The sequence below is a fragment of the Staurois parvus genome, unplaced genomic scaffold (genome assembly GCF_062004578.1).
Source record: "Staurois parvus isolate SC_StPar_1 unplaced genomic scaffold, SC_StPar_1.0 ptg000082l, whole genome shotgun sequence".
Lineage (NCBI taxonomy): Eukaryota > Metazoa > Chordata > Amphibia > Anura > Ranidae > Staurois > Staurois parvus.
This window is the reverse complement of record NW_028317878.1, coordinates 4,000,600-4,013,118: the sequence shown is the minus strand read 5'-3', so window position 1 is coordinate 4,013,118 and position 12,519 is coordinate 4,000,600. Positions and strand designations below refer to the sequence as shown.

At 42.6% G+C, this 12,519-nt stretch overlaps 1 protein-coding gene and 1 long non-coding RNA gene across 4 annotated transcripts in view; one reads left to right on the top strand and one right to left on the bottom strand.

The window, feature by feature from the left end:
- SKAP2 (src kinase associated phosphoprotein 2) overlaps positions 1–7,087 on the bottom strand; it is a 344,778-nt gene extending 337,691 nt beyond the window's left edge. The window contains exon 1 of one of the 3 annotated variants that reach the window (XM_089669915.1): positions 6,920–7,087. In XM_089669915.1, the coding sequence (XP_089526041.1) occupies positions 6,920–6,959 (40 nt within the window). In that variant the 5' untranslated portion in view covers positions 6,960–7,087. The remainder of the gene's footprint in view (positions 1–6,919) is intronic. The other 2 variants (XM_089669914.1, XM_089669913.1) reach the window with 2 other exon arrangements.
- The window catches only part of LOC149468620 (uncharacterized), a 348,733-nt gene that overhangs the window by 126,363 nt on the left and 209,851 nt on the right, over positions 1–12,519 (top strand). The window lies entirely within an intron of this gene.

Below are 12,519 nucleotides of genomic sequence, written 5' to 3'. Positions count from 1 at the left end.
TAGCGAATTACTTTTATTTTAGTTTTCCAGGCACTTTTTTTTATGATATCCTAGTTAGATTTTCCTTGCTTCACCCGTTATATTAATTTATTTGTTTATTAATTATAATAATTTAATAACAAGTTTGTAAAGGTTTGTAAAATGAGTAAAATGTACAGTATACAGTGAAGAGGAGCTTTGAGGTTTTACTTGTATTCTGCTTTGGACAGAAGAAGCAGAATGGGGTTTGTTTCCTGTTGTGTTTTAACACATTTTAATGACATTTAGTGGTTACTGTAAACCAAACAAATTTAAACATAAGCTAATGCTGCTTGAACAAATACTGTGTAGATTAAAGTGATACTAAATGATATCCTTATTTTCCAGCAATAATCCATATATATCCACTACCTAATGGCCCTGCAATCTATTTTCATGGAATTGTTTCTTACTGTGTGTTTCTGACTCCTTGTAATGTCCTCTGTATGCTTCTAAACCTCTCCTTTTCCACCTCACTACTGTTTGTTTGAAACAAGCAGTGCATGTTAGTTGCAGTCATGTCCACTGCTTTATGCACACCACAAATCCCATAGTCTATAGTCTTTATAGCAAATAAAAAGAAGAGTAGCTAGGCTCCTACATACAGTGGGACCATGGAGAACAAATGTAGTCACCCTTTATTAGATCACTGCAGCAAAATCAAAGGAATTAGGAGATTTGGAGGAGGCTGAGTGCAATACAAAGAAACATTTTTAGGTTATGAATACATATCTTTTTAATTTAAACCAGAGTTTAGTGTCAAATGAATCACTGCTTTGGCCTATGTTGGACTAATTTAGCAGTGTAGAAAAAGGGCAGCAAAAGTAGCAAATGTTCAGGGGCCCATAGGTGGATCTGGTACTGACTCAAGAATGTTGTTGTCCCCTAATTGAACCAATGAAATCATTATCATGTTGTGTTTATTAGTTAAAAGTTACTGCTTGCACTGAGATAGGCTTTTGGATGTATAGTAGATGTTATTAATGGGGGTATGTAAACTGTGAGGAAGGCAAAGGAGATATATTAGCCACTAGAAAGATTCCAGCAGTTATTTTCCAGATGGATTAGCAAACAAAAGCTGACTTCTTACTGTCTTTATAGGAAATATTGCCTTTTTCTATTTTCTATAGTTTGTAGCACCCTTTAGGGAACTGTTCCACTCTAGTTGTTGCCATGGGAATGATTTGTCACTCATTATCCCTGGATGGGAGTATATGGGGATATATAGAAGGTGTTGAAGGAACTAGTATAGTTGGTGGCATAGTGAAGAATCTGAATGAGGAGGAATTCTTTCTCCAGGGAGATAACAATTTGAATCCAAAAATGTTAGTGTGTGATACTTGGGCTAATTTTCAGGGGAGTGGGGCTTCCCTGGCTGGGGTAGGGGGCAAAGAGTTGAGTTTCTCTTCCAAATTGTGGAGCCAAGTGATGGTACTAAAGACTGTGTGAATATTTGTTTCTTCCTATGAAGCACAGTTATTGAAAACAAAAGATGTACATCCTTGATCATGTTAAAACCTGTTCCCAAGTGTAGGTTCTGGTATTAAATAAGAGCAAGTGGGTGTGTGTTTTCCTTGATAGAGGGGGCAGAGGAAAAGTTGAGAACATTATGTTCATACTGCTGTTTGGTGATAACCTTAAGAGGTAGGGGACTGAGACTTAAGGAGTTGTACTCTGGTACTTCCCAATGTTTGCAGTATTGACCTGAGAGAACAAAGCCCTCAGTATGTCTCTCGGAGCTGAAGTTGGGGGAAGAAATGTAACCCTTGTCAGCAGGAGAGTGAGTATCTAAGGTTGATCTGGAAAAGCTTAGCCTCTCAATGTCTGAAAGTAGATGCTAAGCCCTGTGTACCATGGTAGTTTTCTATCTCCAGGTTACAGATATACTGTAATAGGAGATGCATTGCCAGCTATGGTGTGGAGCAGAGGTAGAGGACCCCCATACAAGGATGTTAGTGCCCCCCCCCCCCCCCCATCCCAACAAGTTAATGGTTTTTGCACTTAGCAGTACTGCTATCATTTTTTTACCCAAAATAATTCAGAATAGGCAAATGCTAGCATGTATAAAAACAATAAACGGCCTCACATGTTCTCCTGCAGAATAGAGAATATTCATTCCCAGCTGTGTTATCAGAGTAGGATGCCCTTGGTATTTACTGTCAACATGATATCAGTGTTTTCTGAAGAGTACTTTAAAATGCAGGAAAGCTCAACATTATAGTTTTCTGATAATACTATACTCATGGACTGCCAGCATTGATTAAAACTGTAAGTAAAGGCAAAACTTTTTTGGCATTAGGTAGATTCAGCTCTCTCTTTGTACTGGTGACCATATGTACCTAGACAGAAAGAGAAGATCCACAATTTTAGAGTTGCCAGCAGAGCAAGCAGTGGGCATAAATCATCCAAGAGGATTAATGTTCAAGTGAGTTGCTGGTTGGCTAACTCTGCCTGAATGCCAATTCCCTATCACTTTTGGCAGAGACCACAGGACCAACTGCCAGAGGTTGCACAGAGGACCTTTTTTCAGATACGTATTTCAACCCTTCTATTATTACCTGTTTATCAGTCCAATCAATAAAATGTCCCAAATCAATCTCTTCAATGTGTGGTTATTATATAGTGTTTCTGTATTCCTCCTTCACATGAATATGCCCAGAATACTAATATTTAGAACCACGTGATGTGCTTCTCCACCATCCAACCAAACGGCTTACCCACTATATAGTAAGGTCTGCATGCTCCTTTCTCTTTAAATAGGGCCACTATTGATTGAACCTCCCCCAAAGCAGTACAGTGTCATTGTGGTGACACTGCACTGCTCTGGTGAAAATATGTAAAAAAAGTAATAAAAAATAATAATTTTATTACATAATGTCACCAAGTGCAATGTCACTATGTTGACATTATACTGCTATACAGTGAAGGAAATAAGTATTTGATCCCCTGCTGATTTTGAATGTTTGCCCACTCACAAAGAAATGATCAGTCTAAAATCGAATGGTAGGTGTATTGTAACACTGAGAGACAGAATAGCAACACAAAATTCTAAAGAAATGCATGTCTAACAAATGATGCACTGATTTGCATGTTCATGAGAGAAGTATTTGATGGCCTTCACAAAACATGACTTGGTGGCAAATCCCTTGTTGGCAATCACAGAGGTCAGACTTTTCCTGTAGTTGGCCACCAGGTTTGCACACATCTCAGGTGGGATTTTGGCCCACTCCTCTTGGCAGATCCTCTCCAAGTCATTAAGGTTTGGCAACTCAAACTTTCAGCTCCCTCCACAGATTTTCAATCGGATTAAGGTCTGGAGACTGGCTAGGCCACTCCAGGACCTTAATGTGCTTCTTCTTGAGCCACTCCTTTGTTTCCTTAGCCATGTGTTTTGGGTCATTGTCATGCTGGAACACCCATCCACGACCCATTTTCAATGCCCTGGCTGAGGGAAGAAGGTTCTCACCCAAAATTTGACGGTACATTGCCCCGTCCATCGTCCCTTTGATGCGGTGCAGTTGTCATACCAGTCCCAGTGTCCTTGGTCACATGTGTAATGCTCCCTGGAGAGCCATCTGTGTGCAGATAGCTCTTTAGAGAGCATTTTACAGGCAGTGAAAAGGTGTTGTATTGCCATCTCACTACCTGCTTTAGCTCCTTGGACCTAAATGGATTGAATGGATTGCGATAGGTGGGTGCACAGTGGGTATAATTCTTGCCACACCTGCAATGCCAAGCATTGCAGCCGTGACATGTGTACACCCCCGGCCTCTATCTCTGCAGCTAACAGAGGTTGTGGTTAAGGGGTGGTAAAACCGTGGCTCATCACAGGGTTTAACTGCCTCCCACCTCACATGTGAACAAGTCCTAATAGTGCAACTAGTCACAATTCCTTGGTAACCACCATACCAGCCACAGTGCCCCCAGACCAGTGTAGCTAGAATCAGCATTCCCAATTGCCACCACACTAGACCAGTGCAGTAAGAAACAGTTTTCCTGTTCACCGCCATACCAGTCCCAGTGTCACTAGACCAGTGTATGCAAGCAACAGTGTTCCATATAAAGTAAAACAATGCTGTGCCAAAATAATCAAATAATCCCAAATAATCCCAAAAAAAGTGCATTCATATAGAATAATGCATTCACACATGTACCAAAGAGCATTCATATATGAAGTGCATTCAAATATATAAAACAAGTGCTCATACAGTGTTAGGCAAATAAGATCTATATTAGTGTCAAATTAATAAAGCCTGTTGTATATTAGAGTCCCAAGGACATTCATGTACAGAAATCTTCCACAAACTGAACGAATCCTCCCCTTCTGTGAAGATCACTGGATACCACCAACTAAGCAAAGTGCACCAGACCATAAACTGTAACAAAATACAGCAGACACAACATGTATCATAGGCCAGGATCCTTTCAAGATAAATACAGTATGCACCAATCCCCAATCTCTCCCTCTGACAACATTAGGAGCTGGTTCCAGCTACAGTAAATAAAGCTCACCAAGAAGCCAGTAAAAGCCAGTAATATTGTAGTATTTTATTAAAATCCAAATAAAATGACAATACAGATAGACATCAGCAGGATAAGGTGGTAAAAATGCAGAGAAACACAGAAAAAACCACTGCCAACCCAGGTCGTGCAGCGGCATGACGTCAACAACAGAGGCTCTGTCTGGCTTAAACCACCTATAGCCTCTCCCCCTCTAATGCCCAATCATCATATGTACATTTACGATGTGACGTGTGTGCATATACTAAAGTGATAATAAAGGTTCGATTTTTTTCATTAAAATAGCAAACATGTTACACTTACCTGCTCAGTGCAATGGTTTTGCACAAAGCAGCCCCAATCCTTCTCAAGTTCTCCTGCCAGCATCCTGGCTCCTCCCCCCTTTAAGTGCCCCATAGCAAGATACTTGCTATGGGGCAAACATAAGTTCTCGCTCCCGAGACCCACTCCCTCCTCATTGGCTGTGATTGACAGCAGCAGAAGCCAACGGCTCTTGCTGCTGTCTCTGAGCCAATGAAGAAGGAAGAGATCGGAGAGAAACACTTTTTTCTCGTGCACATCGCTGCATCAAGATCGGGTTAAGGTAAGGCTGGGGGGAAGCTCCATGCAGAACGTTTTTTACCTTAAATTGTTACTAATCCCCGAACTCTGCATTCACTATATCTCCTCTCCCACAGTACACAGAACATGGAAGTGCAAATATTTTAGTAACTATAAACTGCTAAATACCTTTTATCATCAGCAGTTAGAGTAGTCATGTGACTTCGATCAGTGTCTAGAAGAGCACGTGTTAAAGCCTGTAGGAGGAAATTTCATTTTTCTCTAGGAAGATGCAGAACCCCTGAACTCTGTCTGGACACTGCAGATTGGCCCTGTGCTGATCACATACACTCTCCCCCCCAAAAAAAACCCTCTCAAGCAATACGCACTAAGCTTAGTATGTGCAGAGTGCCTCCACACGCTATGTCTTATTAGGAGATAGGAGGGGTACGCTGGAAGAAGAGGAGGATCAGAGAAGTCAAGATCAAACAGCCTTTTTACACAATGCAGAAGATTAACCCCTTAGGTTCCACAGTAAGTACTGTATAACAAGCATGTTTTACTGCACATACAGACTGATTTTACTGTTGTGGGTTTAGTAACACTTGAAGTCCCAGTTCACACTGATGCGAATTATATACAGATTAGATAAGATCCAAAAGACATAGATTCGCCTGTCATCTGAAAAAAACATTGCTTACTATGAAAGCCAAGAACAAAAGAAGGCTGTACTCCAAACAATCTACTTCATTGAACCGAGATAAAACCAATACAGACAGTAGAAATTCAGTGGGGGACTGGCAGGTAAACACGTTACACGCTAAAGACAGCACTTATTCATTACCCTGGTAAGGTGTGCTTGATGATTGGGAGTCTCTCTACTTTGAGCAGCGGTAAACACATTACTATGAAACAGGGGCAGACTGACAACTCATGGGGCCCCCGGGCAATAGGGGATCATAGGGCCCCTGTGTCCTTGCCCAAACTCAAAAAAGCCTATGAAAAAGGTACCAGGGGCATCCCGGGCCCTCGGGCAGTGCCCGAGTTTCCAAATGGTCAGTCCGCCCCTGCTATGAAAGCGGTTCACGTCTATGTGGTATGATTCTGATCCAAGTCCTATGTGAGTTTACTGCTGGTTTGGTGCAGATTTTATCTCCAGCTATGCCAAATTCCCTCAGAAATAGCATTAATTTGCATTATTCGAATCACACCTGTCACAACAGAAATTGAACTGTGACATTGCATCAGATTCGCACTACATCAGCGTGAACCTAGCATAATGCAGATAATGTAATAACATAAAAAAAACCTTCAGCCTTTAGAACCACTTTAAGACACATAATACAGACACATGTAAATAAAATGATAAACCTAGATTGTAAGCTCCCAGGATCAGGCCCTCCTAACCCTCTTGTATTGAACTGTATTGTTGCTGTATTGTCTCCCGTTATATTGTAAAGCGCTGAGCAAACTGTTGGCGCTATATAAATCCTGTATAATAATAATAATAATAATAATAAACAAAATGTACCCACAGGTACTGTATATTACACCTAAAATATACTCATTTATTGAACCCCAACATAACAACTATCCCCTAACAATAATTACAAAGGTCACAAAAAAAAGATTGCAGCACATCATACACTGGTACTAATTAACAGCAGTGTCTGGTACTAATTAAAAGCAGGATCTTAATGTCCTCATTGTGGAGAAGGTGACCGGCTGATAATACTGTTCAATGTAGGAGGAAGTAGAAAAGAGTTGACATGAAAGAGAAGCAAAGCTGTCATCTGTCTGTACAGCATGGACCCTGCCAGCCCCACCCTTCCTCAGTTACCTGCTAGAATGATCTTAATGTCCTCAGGTAGCTGATTCATAGTGAGTGGCTAGTGACTTCTACACCCAGCGATATCTGAAAGTCGTGTTAGCAGCAATGGAGCTTGTACTTTTTACTGTCTGTATGAAAACAGGGAAGTAGCAGTCAGAGAGGAAGAAAGAAAAGGCTTCAGTGTGTGCTGTATTTAAGGAAGTAACTGGACAAATCAGCCGGTTTGTCCTCTCCTCCTCCCCCAGGCCGAAAGCACACGATTGTGTAATGAAATACTGCGTATTTTCCACATTGCAAAAATCAACCAAAGAGACTCTGTCAGTATAACGTTTTCTAGCAATTACCCAATGCCTAGTGTCCTCTACAAAGGTCAAGCCAATCTGTTTCTAATGGTGGCCATGGACAAGGCAAGGCTACTAATTCATGCATCATGTCTGTCTGTAGAGCTTTTTTATTATTATTATACAGGATTTATATAGCGCCAACAGTTTGCTCAGTGCTTTACAATATAAAGGGAGACAATACAGCAACAATACAGTTCAATACAAGAGGGATAGGAGGGCCCTGCTCCTTGGAGCTTACAATCTAGGAGGGAGGGGCTAGTGGTACAAAAGGTAGTAACTGTGGGGGATGGACTGGTTGGAAGAGCAAAAGATTCCATTATTAGCTGAGGGTAGGCTTCCCTGAAGAGATAGGTTTTCAGAGATTGCCTAAAAGTGAGCAGAGTAGGCAATAGTCTGATAATTTGGGGTAGAGAGTTCCAGAGGATGGGGGAAGCTCTGGAGAAGTCCTGGAGGTGAGCATTGGAGGAGGAGACAAGGGAGCTAGAGAGAAAGAGGTCGTGCGAGGAGCAGAGAGTACAGTTTGGGTGATATTTAGAGACAAGATTGGTGATGTAATTTGGGGCAGAGTTATAAATGGCTTTATATGTTATTGTTAATGTTTTGAATTTTATCCATTGGGCAATGGAAAGCCTCATGTACATGCTTTTACAGCTGCTGTTTTTGGCTTTTGACGTTTTTTCTACAGCCAGTAAACTCCCCATCATGTTATCCTATGTGTCCAAGCACACATAGACTGTAATAAACGTGTTTTGGCAGGGGCGTTTTGTGGCTGGGAAAAAAACCCAGAACTAGTGGGTTTCTAGAGGAGTTTTTAGGCTCCATGCACATGGGGCGTTTTAAGTCCTCGTGCACACTGGGCGTTTTGATAACGCTGGTAATGTTAGCTGCGCAAAGTCATGTTAAAAACGTTATTTTTCAGCTTATTTTAGTGTTTTTGAATTAGCATTTAGCAGCGTTTTGCTGCAATTAGTAGTGTTTTCCTGTGTTTTTCCATGTTTGCAGTTTTTAGCATTTTTGTGGGTCCAACAAAGTCCAAAAACGCCAGTTTGCAGCGTTTTACTGCGTTTTTAGCATTTTTTTGGGTCCAACAAAGTCCAAAAACGCCAGTTTGCAGTGTTTTACTGCGTTTTTCAGTGTTAGTTCTGGGGGATTTTTCCAGCCAAAAACGTTGATTACAGTCTATGTGTGCATGGACAAAAAGGATAACATGCTGGGGGGTTTGCTGGCTGTAGAAAAAAATGACAACAGCCAAAAACAGCCGCTGTAAAAATGTCCAGTGTGCATTAGGACTTAAAGAGGGAACTACAGAGCGTTCTAAGGAACTTTCTTCATCATTGGCAGTACCCATGATCACACATTTTAGATTTTAGACCCTGTTCACACATAGGGAAGATTTGCTAAAACAGGTGCATACAGAATCTGGTGCAACTGTGCACAGTAACCAATCAGCTTGTGACTTCAGCTTGTTCCTCTTACCGTCCGGTTCATGCCGATAAATGGCCGGACAGGAGTGCTGCCGATGCAGGGGGACGTTTCTAAATGTCCCCCCGCATCCATTGCCTGTGCGCGCTCCTTGGTAGCACACAGCGCCATGATCTGTGCCCGCTGTGTCCACCAGAAACAGCGTAATACAGATCACTGTACGGGACTGCTGTGTGAGGTCCCGATTCATGTGATCAGTGATTGGCCAATCAGTGATCACATGAACAGTAGTAAACAAGATTTCACTTCTGATATCATTGCTTACTACGTGTGAAATCTGTGAATGATCACAGAGGTCACATGGCACAAGGCTATTCACAACAGCCTTGTACCATGTGACAAGCTGTGACCAATCATAGCTCTCACAGTATTTCTCAAGGGCAGCAGGAATGCAGCCAGAGAGAAGGAGAAATGATTGTTTTTACAGCCTTTATGCAAAAGCAATCAGTGTAAAAAAAAAAAAACTTCATCACCCCCCCACAAGTAGTACAGTGTCACTATGGTGACACTGTACTGCTAGGGTGACAGTATGTAAAAAAAAATACATAAATAATAGTATAAAATAAAAAGGAAAAAAATTTTGAAACTTTTTTTACCAAAAGATATCTGAATACATTTTGGCCAAACTTTTTGAAGAAAGATTATTTATTTGCAAATTTTTATAAGAAAAATACTTTTTTTCAGAATGTTAGGTCTTTTTCATTTATATAGCAAAAAAATAAAAGTCCCAGTGGTGAATAAATGCCATCAAAAGAAAGTTTTATCTGTCTCACAAAAATGCTAAAGATTTCATATGGATACAGTTTTGCATGACTGCAATTGGCACTCAAAGTGTTATAGTGCTGAAAGCTGAAAATTGGCCTGGACAGGAAGAGGGTGAAAGTGTCTGGACTTGAAGTGGTTAAGCTTTGACAATACAACCTAGAAGCTGATTGGTTACTATGCACAGCTGCACCACATTGTGCAAGTACCGGTTTTGGTAAATCACTGCCATGACCTGCATTTTACCAAACAGAACACAAGTCTCCTATCTATTCCTATCTAAAGGTCCAGATAAGCTGCAGTTCCCCCCCCCCCCCCCAAAAGGATAAAGCATAAGTACACAGTCTGGTTCTACATACTTTCTATTCAAGACTCTCCCTCCGCCCTCACCACTCCACCTTTAAATACCCAATCCTACCTCACTAGAATGATGAGGGCCACACCACTTAAAGTGATATTAAAGGCAATTAAAAAAATATAACAAACATGTTATACTTACCTGCTCTGTGCAGTGGTTTTACACAGAGCAGCCCGGATCCTCCTTTTCTCGGGTCCCCGGCCGGCGCTCCTGGACCCGCCCTCCTGCCGAGTGCCCCCACAGCAAGTAGCTTGCTAAGGGGGCACTTGAGCAGGCTCACTCGCGTGTCCATTCACACACAGAGCAGAGGCTCGACTCGTCTCCCTCTCTCTCCTCATTGGCTCACTGACTGTCTCAGCCAATGACGAGGGAGAGTCCCTAGAGAGCTGAGGCTCTCATGCACATCGGGGGTCTGGGGCAAGCTCCTGCACACAGAAGTTGTTTTACCTTCATGCATAGAATTCATGAAGTTAAAAAAAACCTTGAGTATTTACAACCACTTTAAGCAGGAAGTTCTACCATTGGCTCCTCCCTGTTACCATTATCCCGAGTCTCCAGTGGTCCAACACTCCCCCAACACTGCTCAAATTAACAGTGCTCCCACTCCCTGAGCAGTGCAGTTGATAGGAGCAATGTGCAGAGGAGGTGTAGGGCAGCAGCAGAGTCATGCTACTGCACTCTGTAAGAACAGCAGTCCAACCCTCCAACCTGTTTCTAGCACAGGGTATTTTAACACTTAACGTAGTACTTAGCAGTTGTAACCTAAAACAGCACAATATTTATTACTGTATACACAGCCTGACTGCATTAGAGTAATACATATAGATCAGTGGTGGTGAACTTATGGCACGTGTGCCGCAGTGGGCACGCAGAGCCCTCTCTTTCAGCACGCAAGCCAAGTCGCCACAGCAGCCGAGCACTGGATAACAGCGCACATAGGGGCCTTGTGCATGCTCAGAAATGAGTAGCGGCACCAGGCGATGATATCACCAGCTGCGACTCATTAGCCGCGACTCATCTGAGCTTTCGCATGGCCAGTCAGTGTGCTGCCAAGGATATATATTGGACTGGCTGTGAGTTTTATTACAATCATTTTTATTAACACAAGATTTTAGCTTGTGCTGGTGGTCAGTGGAAGTTTGCCCCCTTGTGCTGGTGGCCAGAGGAACTTTACCACCTTGTGCTGGTGGTCAGTGGAACTTTGCCCCCTTGTGCTGGTGGTCAGTGGAACTTTGCCCCCTTGTGCTGGTGGTCAGTGGAACTTTGCCCCTTTGTGCTGGTGGTCAGTGGAACTTTGCCCCTTTGTGCTGGTGGTCAGTGGAACTTTGCCCCCTTGTGCTGCTGGTCAGTGGAACTTTGCCCCCTTGTGCTGGTGGTCAGTGGAACTTTGCCCCCTTGTGCTGGTGGTCAGTGCAACTTTGCCCCCTTGTGCTGGTGGTCAGTGGAACTTTGCCCTGTTGTGCTGGTGGTCAGTGGAACTTTGCCTCCTTGTGCTGGAGGTCAGCGGAACTTTGCCCCTTTGTGCTGGTGGTCAGTGAAACGTTGCCCCCTTGTGCTGGTGGTCAGTGAAACTTTGCCCCTTTGTGCTGGTGGTCAGTGGAACTTTGCCCCTTTGTGCTGCTGGTCAGGGGAACTTTGCTCCCTTGTGCTTGTGGTCAGTGGAACTTTGCCCCCTTGTGCTGGTGGTCAGTGGAACTTTGCCCCCTTGTGCTGGTGGTCAGTGGAACATTGCCCCCTTGTGCTACTGGTCACTGGAACTTTGCCCCCTTGTGCTGGTGCTCAGTAGAACTTTGCCTGTTTGTGCTGGTGGTCAGTGGAACTTTGCCCCCTTGTTCTGGTGGTCAGTGGAACTTTGCCCCCTCATGCTGGTGGTCAGTGGAACCTTGCCCCTTTGTGCTGGTGGTCAGTGGAACTTTGCCCCCTTGTGCTGGTGGTCATTGGAAGTTCTGTTATTGTGTTTTTCTTTTAAGACAAAGTATGTTAATGTACGGGTTGTTTTTTCTAAACTAAAACCTCAGTATTCAGGTTTAATTGCAGTGTTGGCAATTTACGACAAATAAGTGGGTTTTGGGTTGCAGTTTGCGCACTCGGTCTCTAAAAGGTTTGCCATCATTGATATACAGTAGAGGGATCATTTAGTCTTTTTATCTGCCTCATTGCACAATGCTTTAGTTGTGTGCAAATAGTTATTGTTACGTGCTGCTGTATAGCTTGAACAGCAGCCTATCTATCATTACTTAGTATTTGGCTGCAGTTTGTTTATCATTATTCACAGATGATTTTAGTAATAAGATTGATTAAAATTCACTTTTGTATCTTAGGTCTAACTACCCTCATGACTCATAATGGCTATGGATTGCCATAGAAGTCTCAATAAACGCAAACCATGCTTCTGATTTTGAGCATCATTCGTGATTATCAGACCTTTTCTAAACAGCAAGAGGGCAATAATGAGCATCTATGGCAAATGCAGGCAATCATTATTGCACAGGGGGATTTTCCAGCTTGTGGTTTAAGTGCTCACGTGGGTCAGGCAAGGATCTGGATATATTTTAGTGCCTGCCTAAGGGAGATATCTGTCTCTCAATTGCTAGCTGTGGAGAATCTTGTTTATTGTATGCACTTTAACAGACATTATTTAACCACTTATTTAGCCTACAGAA